The sequence below is a fragment of the Uloborus diversus genome, chromosome 7, assembly GCF_026930045.1.
Source record: "Uloborus diversus isolate 005 chromosome 7, Udiv.v.3.1, whole genome shotgun sequence".
NCBI lineage: Eukaryota > Metazoa > Arthropoda > Arachnida > Araneae > Uloboridae > Uloborus > Uloborus diversus.
The window spans coordinates 44,022,347-44,041,302 of record NC_072737.1 but is presented as its reverse complement, the minus strand read 5'-3'; the positions used below and the strand labels follow the sequence as shown (position 1 = coordinate 44,041,302).

Sequence of the window (18,956 nt, the reverse complement as noted above, 5' to 3'; positions counted from 1 at the left end):
CTGCAGCACCACCGTCCACCGGCGGCGGCGCGGCTGGTCCTGAGCACTATCCCCCGGAATCCACTTTTGCTGGGCGGTGGCGTCCATGTCCTACATACGCATGCGCATACACAGTCGCCTACGCGCGCACGCCTTTACACACATACACACGTAAGCCTACACACACAACTATACACACTTAACCACCCAGGAGGAGGGACATGCTTGGGCGGGGGAGCCATTTCTAGAAACAATAACTCTAACCAGTAGAGTCTTGTCGCAACTCGTGATTGCGAAAAACATAATTTGAATTCAAAGTTTCGGAATTCAAATTAGAGTTTTTTTTTTCAATTCTTCTGTAAACACTAATTACTATAAGCTAGGAAAGAAAGTATAACCCTTAGTTTCAGGGAATTTTTACTACGGTGAGTGACCAAATAAGGTCATGTCGACCAATAAGACAAACCCTTCTTCTAATCATGATTTTATAGTCACCAGAAAGCCAAAGTCATGATAAAGAGTTTTCAACAAGCAGTTTGTTATCAACAAGCAAACATGTTGTATCAGTGATAAGAAAAGCGTTATATATTGTCTAACTTGCTTTAACTTGTTTTACAGTGAATTTTATTTCTTCATGGTTAGCTGTAGTTTACCAGTGTAAGAACAGTTGTCAATTGTTCTAGAAAGCAAAAGTTATGTAGTAGACGAATTCAAAAAGAAAAAAGCCGCTGTTGTATGCCGTCATTTCGTCCTGTGTTTTTGATAATCTTAGAAAAGTAGAATGTAATCTAACAAGACCATGATTAAAAGTAGAATGTAATCTAACAAGACCCATTTTTAGGACTACGTTTGGCTTGTTAAAACTCCGGAAAGGAGCGGAATGAAGATCCCGATACCTGGGGAAGCTGGGGGGGGGGGGGGGGGGGGGCTAGAGATACCTGGAAAACTTTTTTTCAGATAAAATATACGTTAGTTCAAAAAAAAAAGGACGTGATTTACAGAATCTCCTGTGCTACAAAAATCGTTCTCAGTAAAACAAACATAAATCGTTTTACATAAAAAATCACTATCGAAAAAGAAAAATCATATTATTATTAGCTTTACTTTTGGTGATGTACTGTAAATGTAATGTAATAAAATATTGATTTTGAACGAATGTTCTCAATTTCACCGATAATTTTATGTTTTGTAAATACTTGTTCCAGTTTTCTGTGCTTTTTCTCAAAATATTACTAACCTTGTCAAAGTTAGGATCTGCCCCTGCCTCCGCTAAAAACAATTGCACCGGCAGCATTATTCTGCCGTGTGCAGGTAAAGGGCAGTAACTTCATTTTTTTTTTTTTTTTTTTTGAGCAATCACGATTGCTTATTGCTTTTATTTGACCGTCTTTGATATCTTGATATCCGGTTCCTTTTTCAGAATGAACCAGGGGCCTCGGCAGCACCGCCGTCCACCGGAGGACGGAGCTGCTCCTCTGGTCCTAGCCACCACTAGCAGCACTGTCCACCGGAATCCCCTCCTCCTAGGCGGTGGCGTCCATGTCCTGCATACACACACTCCTACATACACACACGTCTTCTTTACTAATAATAAAGCTGAAAGTCTCTCTGTCCGGAGAATGTCTGGATGTCTGTAGGATGTTTGGATGTCTTTGACGCGCATAGCGCCTAAACAGTTCGGCCGATTTTCATGAAATTTGGCACAAAGTTAGTATGTAGCATGGGGGTGTGCACCTCGAAGCGATTTTTCGAAAATTCGATGTGGTTCTTTTTTATTCCAATTTTAAGAAAAAAACTATCATAAATTATGAAATTATCATAACGTGGAACCGTAACATGGGCACAAGCCAATTGGCGAGAAAATTCACCATACATTATTTGTAAATATACAAGCGAACCAAAAGACCTTTAATTTTTCTATTACGGGCGAAGCCGTGCGGGTGCCACTAGTACATACATAAACGTCCTACATACACACACGTCTGCACACAAACAAGTCCTTACACATACACACACGTAACCGCCCAGGAGGAGGGGCAGGCTTGGGAGGACATGAGCCGTTCCTAGAAACAATAGCCTCCAATGAGTAGGGTCCTGTCGCAACTCGTGATTGCGAAAAACATAATTCGAATTCAAAGTGTCAGAATTCAAATAAGATATATATACACACACACACACACACACATATATATATATATATATATATATATATATATATATATATATATATATATATATATATATCTTTTTTTTTGCATTTTCGTCATCTATTGTACTTTATCTTTATTGTACAAGCTTGCTTATTTGGTTTAAGCTGAAAAAAAGGCGCGAAAAAAAGTCTTATGCCAACATTTCCCTATTGTTAGTATTGAATCCAACGCACATTTCTTCAAATATCTCGAAAACTCATTCCTGCAGATACTGCCGTTTACCTGGTCACGGTACTATTCCATTCAGTTTTTGTTTTACTAATTTTTTTTTTCAAATAATTGAAAGCTGAGGACTATAAAAATTAGAAGGGCTAGGTCATTCATTTGTATTTGGCGTTTTCGCCGCCGATGTGATGACAAGAAGGGGAAACCCGTTTTTGACGTCATCGGGAACACTTCGTCCAGAGATTACCGCAGCTTTGAGTATTCAAGCTGAAATCTCTTTAGAATGTTTACTCTTTACAAGGGTTATTTTAAAGGGCAGTTGAAGATCCATGTTCTTCCAAGGTTCCACCCCTGGAAACGTCACCTGTCAGATTAACAATCGAATGCACTTCCTTTGTGAAAGGAAATTAACTTCAAATGCAGGTACAAGATATCCGCCATTACTGGTAACGCAAAAAGAATTGTCAATTTGTGCGGTGGACCTGGCCAAGAGAAGGATAAAAAGCCAAACTGGTGCAATCTTTCAAAAAAAAAAGGGGGGGGGGTCCAGTTGTCCGTAAAAACTGGTTTTGACAAGACTAATAGTGTAACGAGCGCATTTCTCGTACGGGAACAAATGCCTATTTTGAGAAAATCAAAACATGTGATGCAACTAGATTTTTGTGTATAGTTACATATTGAAGCAATTACACTACACAATTTTTTTAGACGTCTACGTTTTTTAAAAAAAATTATCTTGGTCATCATACATTTAACAATAACATATTTAGATATTGTGTAGGTGTAATGAAATAAGGGAATCAAATACATTCTCGTTTATTTGGACAAATTTAGGTTGAAGATCAATCTGAATAATCAAAAAAAGGTGGATAATAAAAAACGAAATCCGTAAATAGGAAAACTTAACTATTTATTACAATTTAAAACTATGTTTTGTAACAAACTTATGCAGAATTGTGTACAAGACATTACAAAATACTTAAATTAATTTTCTCACCTGTTTTTAACGAACAATTAGTCCAATGTCTTCCGTTTTTAACGTGAGTGGCGTTTGATTGGCGCGCAAGCATGAATATGTTTCATAATCAATCTTAATATATAAAAATCAATGTCCTGAGATAACATATATATATATATATATCAGCGCACAGCCGAAACCGCTGAAGCTTCAGACTTGAAATTTGGCAGGCATGTACGCATGATTACGAAAGTAACCACTAAGAAAGGATTTTTCGAAATCTCAATTAGTTCGGGAGAAATTAATTAAAACCTCTTAATTTCTGCGAAATTAAAACCTGTCATTGAAATTCAATTCCCTTATTTTCGAAGGCTTTCCTCCATTTAAATCATTATTCAGTACTTCATCTCAACTTTTGGTCGATAGCGAAATATAAATTTGATATTGTTTTTTGTTTCTCACGTGATTCTTAGGCTTTTCTCCAGTCAAATCATAATATTTCTGTCTATTGCTTTCATTTTTTTCAAAACTAGAAACGAAGTTTTTAAGAACATCATCACAGGCGGACTATCCTTTTGAATTTAGAAGAGTGCAGTTTCCTGTTAAAGTTTGCTTCGCAATAACCATTAATAAGTCACAAGGACAGACACTAAAAGTAGCAGTGGTCGATTTAAGAGAAGACTTTTTTTCACACGGCCAATGTTATGTAGCTTGCTCCAAAGTCACCAAGCAGCTTAATAATTTTATCACCAGAAAAAAAATTTAAAAATGTTGTATACAAAGAAGTTCTTGCTTAAACATAGGTATATCAATAAAATGTGGATGGCCTGTGTTTGCAAAGATAATCAATACTTTAAAAGGATCGTTAATAACAGTTAAAGATCGGTTAAGGACAAGGGCATATATGTCCAGTTGCCCCGGGATCCTCCCCAAATTAGAAAAAGGTATATAGTAATATATTATAGGTAATAAGTAATTATTATAGGGGATTTTCGAAAATAGGTGCACCAAGCACTGTTAACCCCTGCTAATTCCATTACCCGAGCAATGCCGGGTACGGGAATGCTAGTAGATAATAAAAAAGCGAATGTTTAGTGTTCGTATAATAGGCTTCCTGCTATCATAATTTAAAAATTATTATGTATGCGGATTTAAAATTTAAGATAAGACAAGTCTTCAAATGTAATCCAGATTTTCAGGAGATCCATATAAACTTGGGCCGGATAAACGAGGCCGTTATCCGGCCCAAATTTATATTAAAGTTATCAATAACTTCAACTGTTATTGATAAATTATAACCAAAACTTAATAGAGAGACCCGGGTAATTTTAATTAAAAAAATGCCAACATCCATTTTGTGAAGAAACTATTCAAGGCAGAATTAAAAAAAAAATTTTGAATGATCCCTTCTGAGGTAAGTTCTATTACAATCTTCTTTTCCGTGAAAATTACAATTGAATTGAAAAGATATACACTTTTCAGTAAACCGACTCATGGATCGGGATTAACGAGATATAACAGTATTTTATAAATAATTCAATAGCTGAAATAAGTAAACCCAATAGCCTTATTTAAGCATATAAGATAAAATGATTTTTTTAAACAAGAAATGAACATGATCAACAACTCCAGTGATGAATAATTGCCCCACCTATAAGAGGAAACTTTTGATGTACCTCAGGACAATTAATTTTGACGTTTACAATAAATGTGGACACAATATTTTCAAAAGCCAGATTTCACTGGATAAAAAAAGATGAACACAAATACGTAATTGTATTTTAAGATAAAGAGGGGGATGTGTGGGAATATACGAGTATGTATATTTGCATATCCGTCTTCAGTGACGAACGTAGGATTTTATTGAAAAGGGGGGAGGGTCAAACTTTCTTAAACATTTGCAATCAGTTTTCGCCCCCCCCCCCTGCCACCCAAAGTAAACACAGTCGAAAATTTTATCTAATGCAGGGCAATTTCTTTGGTGGTGTAACGAAAAAAACTTGAAAAATGATTATTTTGACGGGAAATTTTACAGTATTCTTTCTTCTATAATTGAAGCCTGATATTTGAACTTTCATCACTTTTATTTTCGAGGTAGACCATGTAAAGTGGGGAAATGGAGATAGTCTTACAATATACCTTTTGTTACAAAGACAACAAGCTTGGTTACATTTTTTAGCCTAATTTCCCAGTAAAAGTCAGAGAAAGAAGAAAAAAGCATGAAGAAAGGCTTTGAACCGTCCGAAGAGCTGACGGTGACCGGGGCGAAAGTTTCTTGGCGCCCCCTTCTCCCCTATATACACAGAAAAATCAAGTTAATTATAACATAAGTGCTTAATCCATACTTGATTTTTTTTACATATTAATGAACAGAACAATCAGAAGGCTATGCAAAATACAAATTAAAACACAAGCAATGAATCTAGTAGAACGTTATCCCACTAGATGAAAAACAAACAATTAAAACTAAATTGGTTATTCATATTGATCAAACTAAGAACACGAATAAATAATTTGCTGATTATAAATAGAAACTGTATTTATCGAAGTAAATTACATTAAAATTAAATTTCGATCTGGACTCATCCGATGATTATTTCCAAGAGTTTTTTGATTTTACTTATACTAACTTAATATCAGCTTTCATATATGTTATGAACAAAGATGTTATTCTTTTACATCAAATATTTGCAGGTTTTAGGGAGAAGTCCACAAATACTAAACAACATCGAAAATCGCTCAGAATTGCGTTTTTCGAGCTCTAACTTTGAAAAATCACTGGACCTAATATTACAAAATATGCCCTTTCAAATTGCGTTTTAAGACTTGAGTTTAAGAAAATATTGGTGCATGGTCCCCCTGCCGCCTTTCTTTAACATCACAAGCAATCGGTTTTTTTTAACGACACTTACAAAAAAAATAAGTGGAATAGTCCCTGAATGTAAAACATTGCTTAAATTTTTTGAACCATAATTTTGAGCAATTTTCCTCATAAATGCTCCAGATTCTCCTCTCCATAAAATCTTCTCAAAGTTTTTGAAACTTCAATTTCGAAAACTAGTATGGGGAGAGGGAATTGATTTCAAACTAAAAAAAATAATTGAATGGAAACAGTCTTTGAGCTCCCTCTCTTACCCTAACGTCAATAAACATGGCCTATAATCGCGTTTTTAAGGCTAAAATTGCGTTTTTAAAACTAAAAGTTTCAAATTTTGACAACCAACTTTTGACCTTTTTTCCTATCCGATTAAATTTTTTTTTTCTGTTTTTTGTTTCTTCAGTGTGCCCTCTTAAAACTTTTTTCTGGTTACGTCAAATTTAGTGAGAACTAGATAAAGGAGAAGTGCCTTTTGTATGATTCTAAACAGTTATATTCTCAAAAATTGTATATGCTCCAATGATACAAAGGAAACTAATGTTTTGGAGACTGAGAGAGGAATATTTTCTTGCCTTTGGAAAAAATAGAGAATCATTGCAACGATTCTCTATTTTGTGTGTCTATCACTGTGTATCTATGATACACGAAATGAGGGGGCGCCACAAGGCACCCCTAATTTTATGCAATCGGGGCATTTTATACGATGTGGGGCGCCTTGCGGCTCTCCTTATTTCGTGTGATTGTCGTCGTGTTCCGTCGAAACGAGGGGCGTCTTGAGGCGCCCTCTCATTTTGTGGCGCCCGGGACGATTGCCCGCTCCCCCCCCCGCCCCCTCCCTATGGGACGGCCCTAAGAAGGCTTAATGCATCTTGAAAATATCGCGAAAAACAAGAAAAAAAAAAGTCAAAAATATATATAAAAAAAAAAAAAAAGAAAGAAATATCGAGAAATTGGAAAGTAATGTATTGAGACGGGGGGAAATGTCTGTCGTTCTGTCTGTCGGCTGGTCTGTCTGTCCCCCCCCCCCCCCTGCCCTTAATAACTTTTGAGTGAATTGTCCGATTCGAACGAATTTTTTTCTGTTCGAAAAATCTCGGCGAGGGCACCTCATTCCTACATTTCACTTTTTGATTTGAACTATTTTTCGTTCAATTTTGAACAGTTCAAAAAACTTAACATAAGCGCCTACAGGGAAATTCAAGGCACTTAGATGCGAATTTGCTTCAAACAAACTTTGTGGAAAAAGCTTTTGATGAAAAACATGTACATATAAAATATCTTTTCGATTTGAACAATTTTCCGTTCAATATTGAACAATTCAAATCCCTTAATATTAGCGCCTCGGGGAAACTGAAAGTCAATGTAGATTCCGCACTTGAAGCGGATTTACTTCAAACAAATTTTGTTGGAAATAGCTTTTGACGACATATTTCCGACTCTGACTCCGAGAATTTTGGGGCACCTGATTCCGACTTCTGTGCCCGACAATTAGTCGGACTCCGACTCCCCGACTTCGACTCTGACTTCGTAGTTTTGGAAAAAAATTATTCACGGGGGGAAAATAGCTGACTCCGATTCTTGGATATTCGACTCCGACTCCTTTATCACAAAATAAGTCCGATTCTGATTCCGCAAACATTGGCAGAGCTGCGACCGATCCAAAATGACCGATTCCAACTCCGAGTCTTTGAATTAAATACCTTCGGCTCCCGAATTTGACTTTTTTATCCTAAAATGAGATTGACTCCGACTCCGACTCCGCAGCCATGGTTTTAACTGTGAAATAATTATTGTTATATGACTTGTTTTTATTTTCACTCTAAAGTTTTAATTTATGTATTGAGTTTTCGGCGGATAAAGTTGAAGTCCTTTATGTTTCTGTATAAAGATATGCGCAGACGATTTTTTTTTTTTTTTTACAGTGAAAATTATTTCTTTAAGCTGACATTTTATGGTCATCTATTAGGCTAATTCTCCCACGACAATTTTCTGTTAGTTTCCTGATGCAGGACCAATATGTTTTCTTCTTTGTTTTCGAATGAAAAATAGTAAAAATAATTGTTGTGTTTTGCAATTTTCCGCTTTCTTTTGGATTGCATAAACGTTACTTCCGCCATTTTGAAGAACTCGTCACCCGCTTGCTTAAGGGTTGGTAACCCCTAAAAGAACCAAACAAATCGCCAATTCATTTTCCGTAGAACTTAATGGGAAAAACAACTTCAAAAGCAGTCTGGTATTCCCAAACCCTTTCTCCACAGGAGTAATGGCTGGAGTGCATAGGTTAACAATAAGCACTTTTGTTAGTTCCCCCTCAGTCCCTCGGGACAACCAAAACTCGGAAGAAATTGGAGTCCACCGAAGGGACCTGGGCCCCTCCCAGATAAGATTAAAATCCACTCATTATGAATAAGGATATTATTATTATTTTCAAGCTTTTATTTGGGAATGTCTCATAAAATGTGACTTGGATCCTCTCCAGAAATAAGTTCCTTTTCATGTCGTACGTTATTTTTGCTTTTCATTCTGCTTGCTGATGTAAAGGTCACATTTTTTAAAATCGAAAAAAAATGTGTAATTATATTTGTAAGTATTAAAAATGCCATCGTGTGACGAGGATTTAGTTACTGAAGAAGTTTTGGAAACTTGAGCTCACCCTCAAAATTTTCAGGGGCCCAAAACACATCAAAAAATTGGGAATACACCTTCTTTTCATTTTTTTTTTTTTTTTTTAATGGAACGCTAAATTTAAAGCTGGGCAACAAACAATTTCGGAAAGAATTTAAAAAGTGAAGACAAAGAGAAAGAAAAATTTCTTAAAATGTGGTGCACGCAAGGTATTTTTTAATGTAGGATTTCTCTCAACTTTTTTGCAACGTACTTTTATGATATTTATTTATTTTTCAGTAAGGGCACTGTGAGGCCTAAATAAATTTTATTCAGCAACTAACCGTAGAATTACAATGCATCTAGATGTAATGCACGGAATTTCTGTGTAAATATTATTCAATACGTCTAACTAAAAAATTTCTTGAACACGATATCCACTTGTGTGAAATAATTAATAATTCGCATTGATGTGACAATGACTTAAAGGTGAGGGGGGATGGAAAATGAACACAATACATTTCTAACTACCTTAAATCGTGATTATTAAAATCGGGTATCCATTTTTAATGGGGGTTTTTCGTGATTATTTAAAACTTTCTCATCGGATACATTAGTATTTTTATGATTGTACAAAAGGAAGGTCATTTAATCGTTCTTCCTAAATTGTTTTCTAGAAATTCTAAATCCAAGGGAGAAATCATAAGGCTTGGACAGAACTAGCTTTCTCTGTAATGCCGACCTGGCCGCAAGAGAAACCATTAGGGGCCCTGCATTTTTTCTAAAGTAAATAAACTTACAAGCACGGGTACATATTACTGCTGCAGGTTAATTTTATTGCGTTATTTTGTTTGAGTTAAAACTGTAACTACTTCAGAAAAAATGCATTTTTTTTTTTTTTTTTTTTTCAATATCTTGTATTTAAGTTTTTTTCTCAGGCGCTTTACTGAAAATAATTCTTTTTTGATTTTAATTTAAATCTATCGTCTATTTGTGCAACAAAACTCGCAATTTCCTCAATCAAATAAAAAACGTTTAACACTGGTATCATCTAGAATTAAGGTAAAGATTCTTAATTCAGAGATTTTCAATAATAATATTTGCGATAAAACGTACTTTTTTGGCACTCTCACAACGATGGGACAATTTTCAATTTTCAACGTGTGGGAGAAAAAATACATTATTTTAGTTCTTGACCGTGCTAATGTTGAAGCAACTCAATCACTGTGCCTAATGCGTAACATCTTTCGCACCCCCCCCCCCCCCTCTCTCTCTCTCCTTGGGCTAAGAGGAGAGGTATTATTTTAATTAAATATTTTGTTCCAACTTTCGCAAAGCACATGTAAGTCAAAATCAGGGCAACATAAGGATCACTTTCTGTTAAATGCATGCTAATAACGTTTTAAATCTTTCAATGAGAATTCGGAAGAAATCGAAGAAAATAAGATGTGGCTAGCTTCCTTCCCTTCTCATGAGAGTTACCATTTTTTCTTAGAAGTGGAAATATTGAGGGAGGTTTCTAATTTTTGGTCAGCTTAACTTTTAGCTTGCGGCACGGATGAGGCGCATTTTCTACGGGACACGGACTAATGACGTGTAGAATTTTTCCTCTCAAGTAAGTATTTCTTTTAACTAACAGAGAGCATCAGAGGGTGTTCCGGAGCTCATCATACATGAACCTCAGGAAAAACACTTAACATCTGGTTTTCCTATAAACGATTTATGCTGCTCTGAAAATACGAAGTAGCTGAATGACCATTTTATCCTTCGTCATTCATCATTGCATCCCACTCAGTGTAGTCGTACAGTGCATTGGTTCAATTAATAGATTATTTTGTTTTATCCGCTTTAATCAATCTGGATGGATGACTTCGGATCCCCAAAAGTCCGGGGTTAATGAGGTTCTACTTTAATTTTCAAAAGCAACGTTCGTTAAAATTTTTGGTTAGAGCTTTGTTACTTTCACTGTGCAATGAGTCGCACTGTATCCCGAATTCTCCTCGAGCTGCTGCTGTGGCTGCTTTTAGACTTTTAACAGGACCCGATTGTCTCAATGCCTATTTGTTCCGCTTTCAACTGAAGGATTCCCTGATCTGCACTTTATGCAACTCTGGACAAGTCATGGACGCTGCTCATCTGGACGACTGCTCTGCACTAACTAATTTTAATTGTGTTGTCAAGAAATATTGGAGAGCCCGCGGTTTTATGGCCTAATGGTCAATGTACCCGGCATTTGTAAATAAATCCTTCTTTCTCGGCGCTAAGACCCAGCCCTCCTATTTCTATAGCCCTGTTAAAATCTTAGAGAAAATATCACTGTTGCATCCTCGTAGGCTACGAAAATATTTACCTAATTTGGTACAGCTTGCCACTAGGTGGCAGCATGAATGATTATGAGCAAAATTTGTCATTATTTATATTCAAATTGCGGAAAGTTCTCTTCATTCAACTAATATTAATGTTTTTCAAAAAATCTTTCTTTTTGTGCTGGGAAAAAATTTTAGAGGGAAAAAAAAGTTTTTTTTCGTGTATTTCTGACATATTTACAACTGTTTGTAATAAATACTGTAACTGAAACTAATGTGTCAATTCAGTTACGGTTAACAGTGAAAGTGCTTGTTCTTGATTGCGGTGTATGAAAGGTTGTCGCCATTTTGTATTATGAATTCATTAATTTTAAAATGATTTCTTAAGAATTTGACTTGCTAACATCTGAGAATTACAAGCACGAAGATGGAAGTTGTTCGTGTGTTCAATAATGAGGTATTTTATTGGGTCTTTAGTCATACGTTATGTTTTGCCTACTTATCGATCGCCATTGCGATGCACTGTATGATATGTTTAATTTACTAATATTGCTTTATCAATTAACTTGCTAGTTAAGATAATCTGTAAAAAGCATATTATTTCATCATATTTACATTGATTTCGATAAATGTTTGTCTTTTTTCTTTCGGTGTGATGATGCGCTTGACAAAAAATTTTGCATGTTATTTAAATGCAAATTTTGATTTTTTTTCTTGTGCACTTAGTTATTTTATGATATTTATTTCTTGTGTTCATTGCGTTTTACTGCTTCCATTCTTAGTTAATGCTCTTAGAGCTTCTATTGTTTACACTTTTGTGAACTTGAACGTGCGTTTTTATGTTGCAATATTCAATTATTTTTTATCAGTTATATTTCTTGCTTATTAGCAATTTTCTTGCCTTTAAGTGTATTAACAGCAATTAAAAGATCTGCTATCCTTGAGGAGTGTTTGCTTTTAATTCTGGAATAAGGCCTGTCGTGTAGGGGGGGGGGTCAGGAGGGAGTTCACCCCCTCCCTCTCCCTGACTGAGATAGTGAAGCATATCCATATACGTGGGCATAGTTTTAATCGTTTTTCCGAAAATATGCATTGAGTTAATGCACTTTGACCCCCTGGAAAAATTTGAAATGATGGACCCGTGTGAAATGGGTTAGCATAGGGTACCTAGTGATCGCGATACCGGTATCAGGATCAGTGGCGGATACAAGTGGGGGGTGTTATGACCCCCCCCCCCCTTCCCAAACCCGCAACAATATTTGAATGTTTGCTCGAAAAAATAAAGAACTTGATCAAAACCGTAAGAAGTGGATACAAGGAAGGGGGGTCATGACCCCACCCCCCTTAAAATCTGCGACAATACTTTGTAATCTGTTCTAAGGTTCTTGCATTTGAGTAGTGAAACTGACTGCTTGAAAAAAAAGAATGAAAAGCCAGACCGAAACCATAATAAGAAACATTAAATAGTTCCTCGAATTCTTTTTTTTTTTTTAGTGGAGGGAGGGGGGTATTAACTCACTTTTCTATTTATGGCACATTTAAAATACGTAGACAGTAAAATAGCTTTTCTTGAGACAGTTCATCCGTGGCGCTAGGTTCAGGAGCCAGTACAATGAAAAGTAACAAAGAAGTGTCTGACGTCCCTCACTTTTTTGCAACAAATTTAATCATATGGTTATTGGAAAACCATATCCAAAGCTACAGGCATTGCTTCAATCGATAAAACGTTTGAGTGTGGGTTTTTTTAAATGTAAAGTCGTGCTGAGTTTATTTTTAAATGAGTTGTAAATAAGATAAATAAATACCTTTGTGCTGAACAGTAAAGTAAGACAAAACAACGTAAGTAGAAGCACAAATTTGTAAATTACAGCATACACGTGTTTCGGCGTTACAGGGAATTAAAAGTTAAAATCAGTGTTTTAGATTTAGTATCGTGCAAGAAATGTAAAATTGGAGGTCGTGTTAGCGCAAAACCTCATTATAGGTTCTCGTAAACTAGCCCACCGTATTAGTCTGAAACCCTGTTGAAAAACCTGCGTTTGTTAGAAAAGAACTACATATACCAGTGGGGGTTCTCAAATTTTTCCAACTCATGGCACCCTTTGACGAATTTCAATTTTTTCATGCTAGATTAATCTATTTCAATTATACATGTATATTGAAAATATGGACAGCTCGCGGAAGAAAATTTTTGTACATAAGACTACGTTCTTGAGCATGACTCTCCCTAAAATGAAATCCTGTATCCGCCCCTAATTAGGATTACCTTTGTTTCAAGTATTTTTATGTAATACCATTATTTTCGGTACTTACTGCAAAAAAATAGTTTTTAATGAGTTTTCAAGACTTATTTGAAATGCTGGTATTTTTAATGTGAACTTTTACGATGAGATACATACCGAACTGAATCGATCTCTTATAATGATGCTTCAAAAACATGAATTGATAGTTAATAAATTCAGTAAATTTGAACTAATCCGATTGCCCAATAAATTTGCACCTAAACACTTCTGGGTTAATTTGTATCAAAAAAATAGCAAAAGATCCATTTAGTCTTTGTTTAAGAAAAAATACACACTTTATTTTTTTTGTATTCATCTATGTTTTCCTTGCAAAGAAGCTTATGTCTACATTCCTTGACTATTGTAATTCTGCTAAATGCTAATGGTTAGAGGAGTGAACCTTTGAAAATCAAAGATGTCTAAAAGTGGAAAGTATCTAAGCCTTAGCTTTGGAACAAAGGTACAAATTGTTATGAATGATACATAAAAAAGGGAGGTAGAGACTGATCGAATCAAAAAGTAATATTGGGACGTATTTTTCTTTTTGGTGATAACACAACATGTGCGATCGCGTACCTCGACCGGTAGCTACCAGTCGAGGTATGAACGTAGCCAACCTGGAAATTCAGGAATTCTCAGGGCAATATTAATTTCCGGAAATAATCGGGGAATTATCAGGGTATTTTAAAAATTCCTCAAAATGTTAGGGAAAGATGTCAGGGGTCTGGCCGGAAAAAATTTGGGTCCGTTAACGGACCCTTCACAAAAATCCGACCCCACCAAATACAAACCATTCACAAAATTCAGATCAACCAAAACGGACCCCCATGTGTAAACACCAAAGCAGAATGCTACTAAATTTGTGACGTAAGTCTAGTGATGTAAAATACCCGGGTATTTATTTTTAGAGGTAAATACCTCGGGTAAATACCCAAAATGGGTATTTACCCGGGTATTTATTTCAAAAATGTATATTCAACTAAAATACTTTTTTGTATGTATTCCATTATGTATAACCAACCACATACAAAATAATAAAATTTTTGCTCAAAAATTGTATTTTGGTCACATATTTAAAGACAACAACTTAGCAATCTAATATGATATTTTCACATTAAATGTGTTGGATATGCCTGCCCAATCAATTTAGCCAAATTTCAGATATAAAAAGCCATTCTACAAAAAGTAAAAAGCTTAACTGGTTAAAAAAAAGCAAACATCAATTTAAGGTCCTGGTCTTTTATAACCCACTAATATGTCCCTGCATGACATCAAAACATAACGAAATGTCAATAAAAATAGTTTGAATAAATTTTCATCATGAAGTACCGGGGAGCAAATGCAAATGAGAGCAAGACAACAGAAAACTATTTTGATTTTTTTTTTTTTTTGCTTATTAATGTGAAAACTGTTTCTATATTTGCCACGTTATCACTTAAACAGCAATAAAATAAATAACATCTCATAGTCTTAATAACTTCTCAGTTTATTCTTCTAAACATCCCTCATGCTTCCTTTTTTTTTTTTTTTTTCATTTTGGATATGACTAACCTAGATTGTGATTTTGAAATCCTGAAGTTCATAATTCAATTGCTTACACTTCTCCAATTATGACATTGAAAAGAAGGATTCTTTGGTTCACGATATGTTTCTTTCATAATTTCATCAAGTCCTTCAATAAAAAATATTACAAACTATGTAGTACTTATGTATGTATCAGTTTTATCAATTATTTCATATTTAGATTTGAAAAAAAAAATTCCCATTCACTTTTTGTATTTTTTTTTTTTTTTTTTTGTAAAATACCCAGTTTTTGGGTATTTACCCAGACCTTGGGTAAATACCCAAAAATTTTTACCTACCCACTGGGTATTTACCCGATCCACATCACTAGGTATGTCACAAAACAGATGTCTGAGCTGCAAAATAATTCTGTAAAAATGAGAAAGGAAAACTCAGATAAATGTTCTAGAAAAATCTGTAGAATTTCTGCAGAAACTGCTGATTTTCTACAAATATCTTCCTACTAATGATATAATTTTGCAGACATCTTCAAATTTTAAGAAAATCTGAAATTCTCGCAAATTACGCTTATTTGGAAGAAAGATCGCACAAACTTTTAAAATTTTAAGCAAATTAAACAAAAAAAAAACCTTTAACTAGAACACAAAAAAATTTTTGAATTTTATCTATTTAACACTTCTTATCATTTTAACACACAAAATCCTATTCTTACCGAGTAGACTAAAATATTTTTTTACATGATTTTTCCATCGGTGGCACAAACTTGCCAACCCTGTTTCTAACTCTTGTCTAATTTCAAATCAACTGTGGTAGAAAATATTTTGTAGTGTGCAAGAGAATTGTATGTTTTATATGTTTACTTTTTCCAAATTTCAGGTTTATTTGTTTATTATATGATTTTTTAAATATAGAACTAACTTTGAATTCTGATGATAAAATTATTTTATTTCTTTAGTTATCCTCATTATATGAAGTCAAACCTCCTGTTTCAAAGGCAAAAATGACACAAATCACCAAAAGTGCAATCAAGGGTATAAAATTTTACAAGCATATTGTGCAAAGTGTAGAAAAGTTCATACAAAAGGTAAGGAATTTCTCTCTTGTAATTTCATGTTACCTCCCCCCCCCCCCCCCCCCACTCTGATTTTTTTTTTTTTTTTTTTTTTTTTGAGACATCCCTTTTCCTAAGAAGTGTTTTAAAAAGTATACTGATCTGTAATTTATAATAATAATCTATTATGGGGTTCAGCTTCCATTTAGTTTTAAAGCTTCCCCACTCTTTTGTTGATATGCAGTTATAACATTCAGGTAAGATTAAGAAAAATTTCCTTCACAGGGTGTCTACAAAAAATTTAAAATACAGTAAAACCCCTCCTAACAGACACCCCTCTTATGCGGACAATTTTTAATTCCCCGATTCCAAGGCAAATAATATTATTAAACCCCTGCCCGCAGATACCCCTCTTTTGCCGACAAAAAAATGTGTCCCGTTAGTATTCGCATTACAGGAATTTTACTGTACTTTGAACTAACTGTTCACAGTATGAAACATTCTCACTTTGTCGACTAAAATGAAATACCCCCACGGTGCTTACTAAACCGAACATAAGAATTCAAGTATATCTGAATTAATAAAATAAGTACTACTCATCTCATAAAAATTTAAACTGTTTGAAATGAGTTACTTAAAGGTACAGTCGGACCTCCATATATCAAAGTAGCAAATTGCCAGAAAAAATTCAATATATAGAAATTTCAGTGTATAGAAACAATCTTATTTAATCATAAAAATCTCCTAAAACATGTTATTATCTAATTTTCGTGCATGAAACCCAATTTCTAATTTATACGAGCATCGGATTAAATGAAAGTTAATAATTGCAAAATTAATAGAAATTACATTTTTGCGCCTTCATACATTTCCATTCTTCGGTAACTTAACGATCAAAATAATATGTAAATCTAGACCATCGTACTCTCTTAACAAAAATTATTAGTATACATACGTTTTTATTTGCTTTGTGTAATTAGCATATCAGACATGTTACGTCCGTAACACTTTTATGTTACGTCCGTAACAAATACATAAATTTCTATCATAAACTTTACAACCAATATCCATGAAAACTTTATGGTTTTAGAAAGCTTGAAATCTCTAGAACAAGTATTTCAAAGAAAATTTTAGAAATCTATGAATAATTCACAGGAATATCAGCAATTGCATGACAATGTATACATTTTGCTGTTTTCTGAGTTACGTCCGTAACAGGCAGTTTTTAATTTTTGTTATTTTTTGTAATAAAGCAATCTGCACCCAAGTTTTTGATAGCATTAATAACACCAAACTATACAACAGAAAAAAAAATTGTAGCTTTTTATGAAACCAAATTGAAGTTATGCGTGTTTAAAGTCTGTGATTGTTACGTCCGTAACGGTGGAATTGCCCTGCAATAGTGTTACAACTCAAAAAACATACATTTTGGACTAAGAACAGGTGTAAATATGAAAATACACATTCTTTTCAGCAGCAATACCAGCATTACTCATAATTCAATATTACGCCGTAAGATGGCAGAAGTAAAATGCATTTCTTATACATCTTCCTTAGCAATGAAAACTTTAAACCCACTTAACTCAAAATACGATTTTTTGAGTTGTGCCGCTATTACAGCCTATGAGCGATATATTTATTACAATTTAACTATTTTCAGAATGTTACATTTAAACTATACTATACAGATAAGTTAAAAAAGAAAGCAGAAGAAAAGTGGTACATTGAATATTATTCGAAGGGGGAAAAAAAACTGTTGAAAAAATTCAGTATGCGGAGCTTAAGTTTTTTTTTTATCCTATAAAATTTTTACAGATGGAGAAAACTAGTTTTCATACTAAATGCCTCAAATGTAAAGAGAAAGAGTTATAAATTTTATCAATAAATTGCACTCTTAAATGACATGTTTTACTTAGTTCTTCATTTTCCTTGAAATATCCACAAAAAATGCTATTTTCAAGAAATGGTGATGTTTTTTTTTGTCAGCGATTCAGTTGCTGCTTGTCCATATTAATGAGTAAGAAAGTTAGCATCTTACTGGTAATGGTCCGCTTTGTAAGAAATAGTCGTTTTGTTTTTTAATCTACAAGCTTTATATCAAACTTACGGGGTAAGAAAAAAATATTTGTTTTATCCCTAAAAATTATTTAAAAGGTAATAAAATTCATTCTTAAATGTTGGATAAGTCATTAAAACTAATAAAAATGATTTTAATCATTCGAAAAATGCTACATTTCTCTAAGAAAACACCACTTCAAATTTTCTGGTTTTGTCTATTTAAACTTGAATCTATTCCTTATTGAAACATTCTCTTCTTTTCTTTTTGTGAATAGTGTCGGCCAGAGTACAAAGTTCCAGGGTTGTATGTTGTGGACTCTATAGTAAGGCAGTCTCGTCATCAATTTGGTGCTGATAAAGATGTCTTTGGGCCACGGTTTGTTAAAAATATTTCCATTACATTTCAACACCTGTTCAAGTGTTCAGAAGATGACAGAGTATGTACATATCAAATGTTTTTATTACTGTTTTTCATTTTAGAGAAAATAGCTCTATATCTCTCTGTTTTTTTTCTGTTTGCAGCCAAAAATCATTCGAGTTTTAAATTTGTGGCAGAAAAATAATGTATTTCCCATTGATGTGATACAGCCTTTACTAGATATGGGGCATCCTAATTCTGCCACTGAATGTAAGAAATGCTTAAATATTTGTATTACACTGTCAATAGTTTTGTATTGTACTTTGTTTAATCCTAAACTTTTTAAAATGAATTTTTCAGCATTAACAACAGTCGAAGATGCTCAGAATTCCCGGCACAAAGCAAATGATTCAAGCTGGAAAGGTTGGCCCCAGAGTAACGAAGAACCTGTGCCAGAAAATAGAACATATGCTGAGGTACCTCTTTTTTCTTAACTTTTTATTACTATGACATCAGAGGTCATCTAGAAAATTTTTCAACTTTTGGGGAGATTTCAAATTTGTGCAGTCTATTCTGATAGTTT

At 34.2% G+C, this 18,956-nt stretch overlaps 1 protein-coding gene across 2 annotated transcripts in view; it reads left to right on the top strand.

Moving 5' to 3' along the window:
* The first annotated feature begins 11,422 nt into the window (after positions 1–11,422).
* Positions 11,423–18,956, top strand: part of LOC129225712 (SR-related and CTD-associated factor 4-like) — an 83,878-nt gene continuing 76,344 nt past the window's right edge. For both annotated transcript variants that reach the window (XM_054860200.1, XM_054860199.1), the window contains exons 1-5: positions 11,423–11,557; positions 15,862–15,990; positions 18,291–18,452; positions 18,538–18,643; positions 18,734–18,849. In XM_054860200.1, coding sequence (XP_054716175.1) covers positions 11,528–11,557; positions 15,862–15,990; positions 18,291–18,452; positions 18,538–18,643; positions 18,734–18,849 — 543 coding nt within the window. In that variant the 5' untranslated portion in view covers positions 11,423–11,527. The remainder of the gene's footprint in view (positions 11,558–15,861; positions 15,991–18,290; positions 18,453–18,537; positions 18,644–18,733; positions 18,850–18,956) is intronic.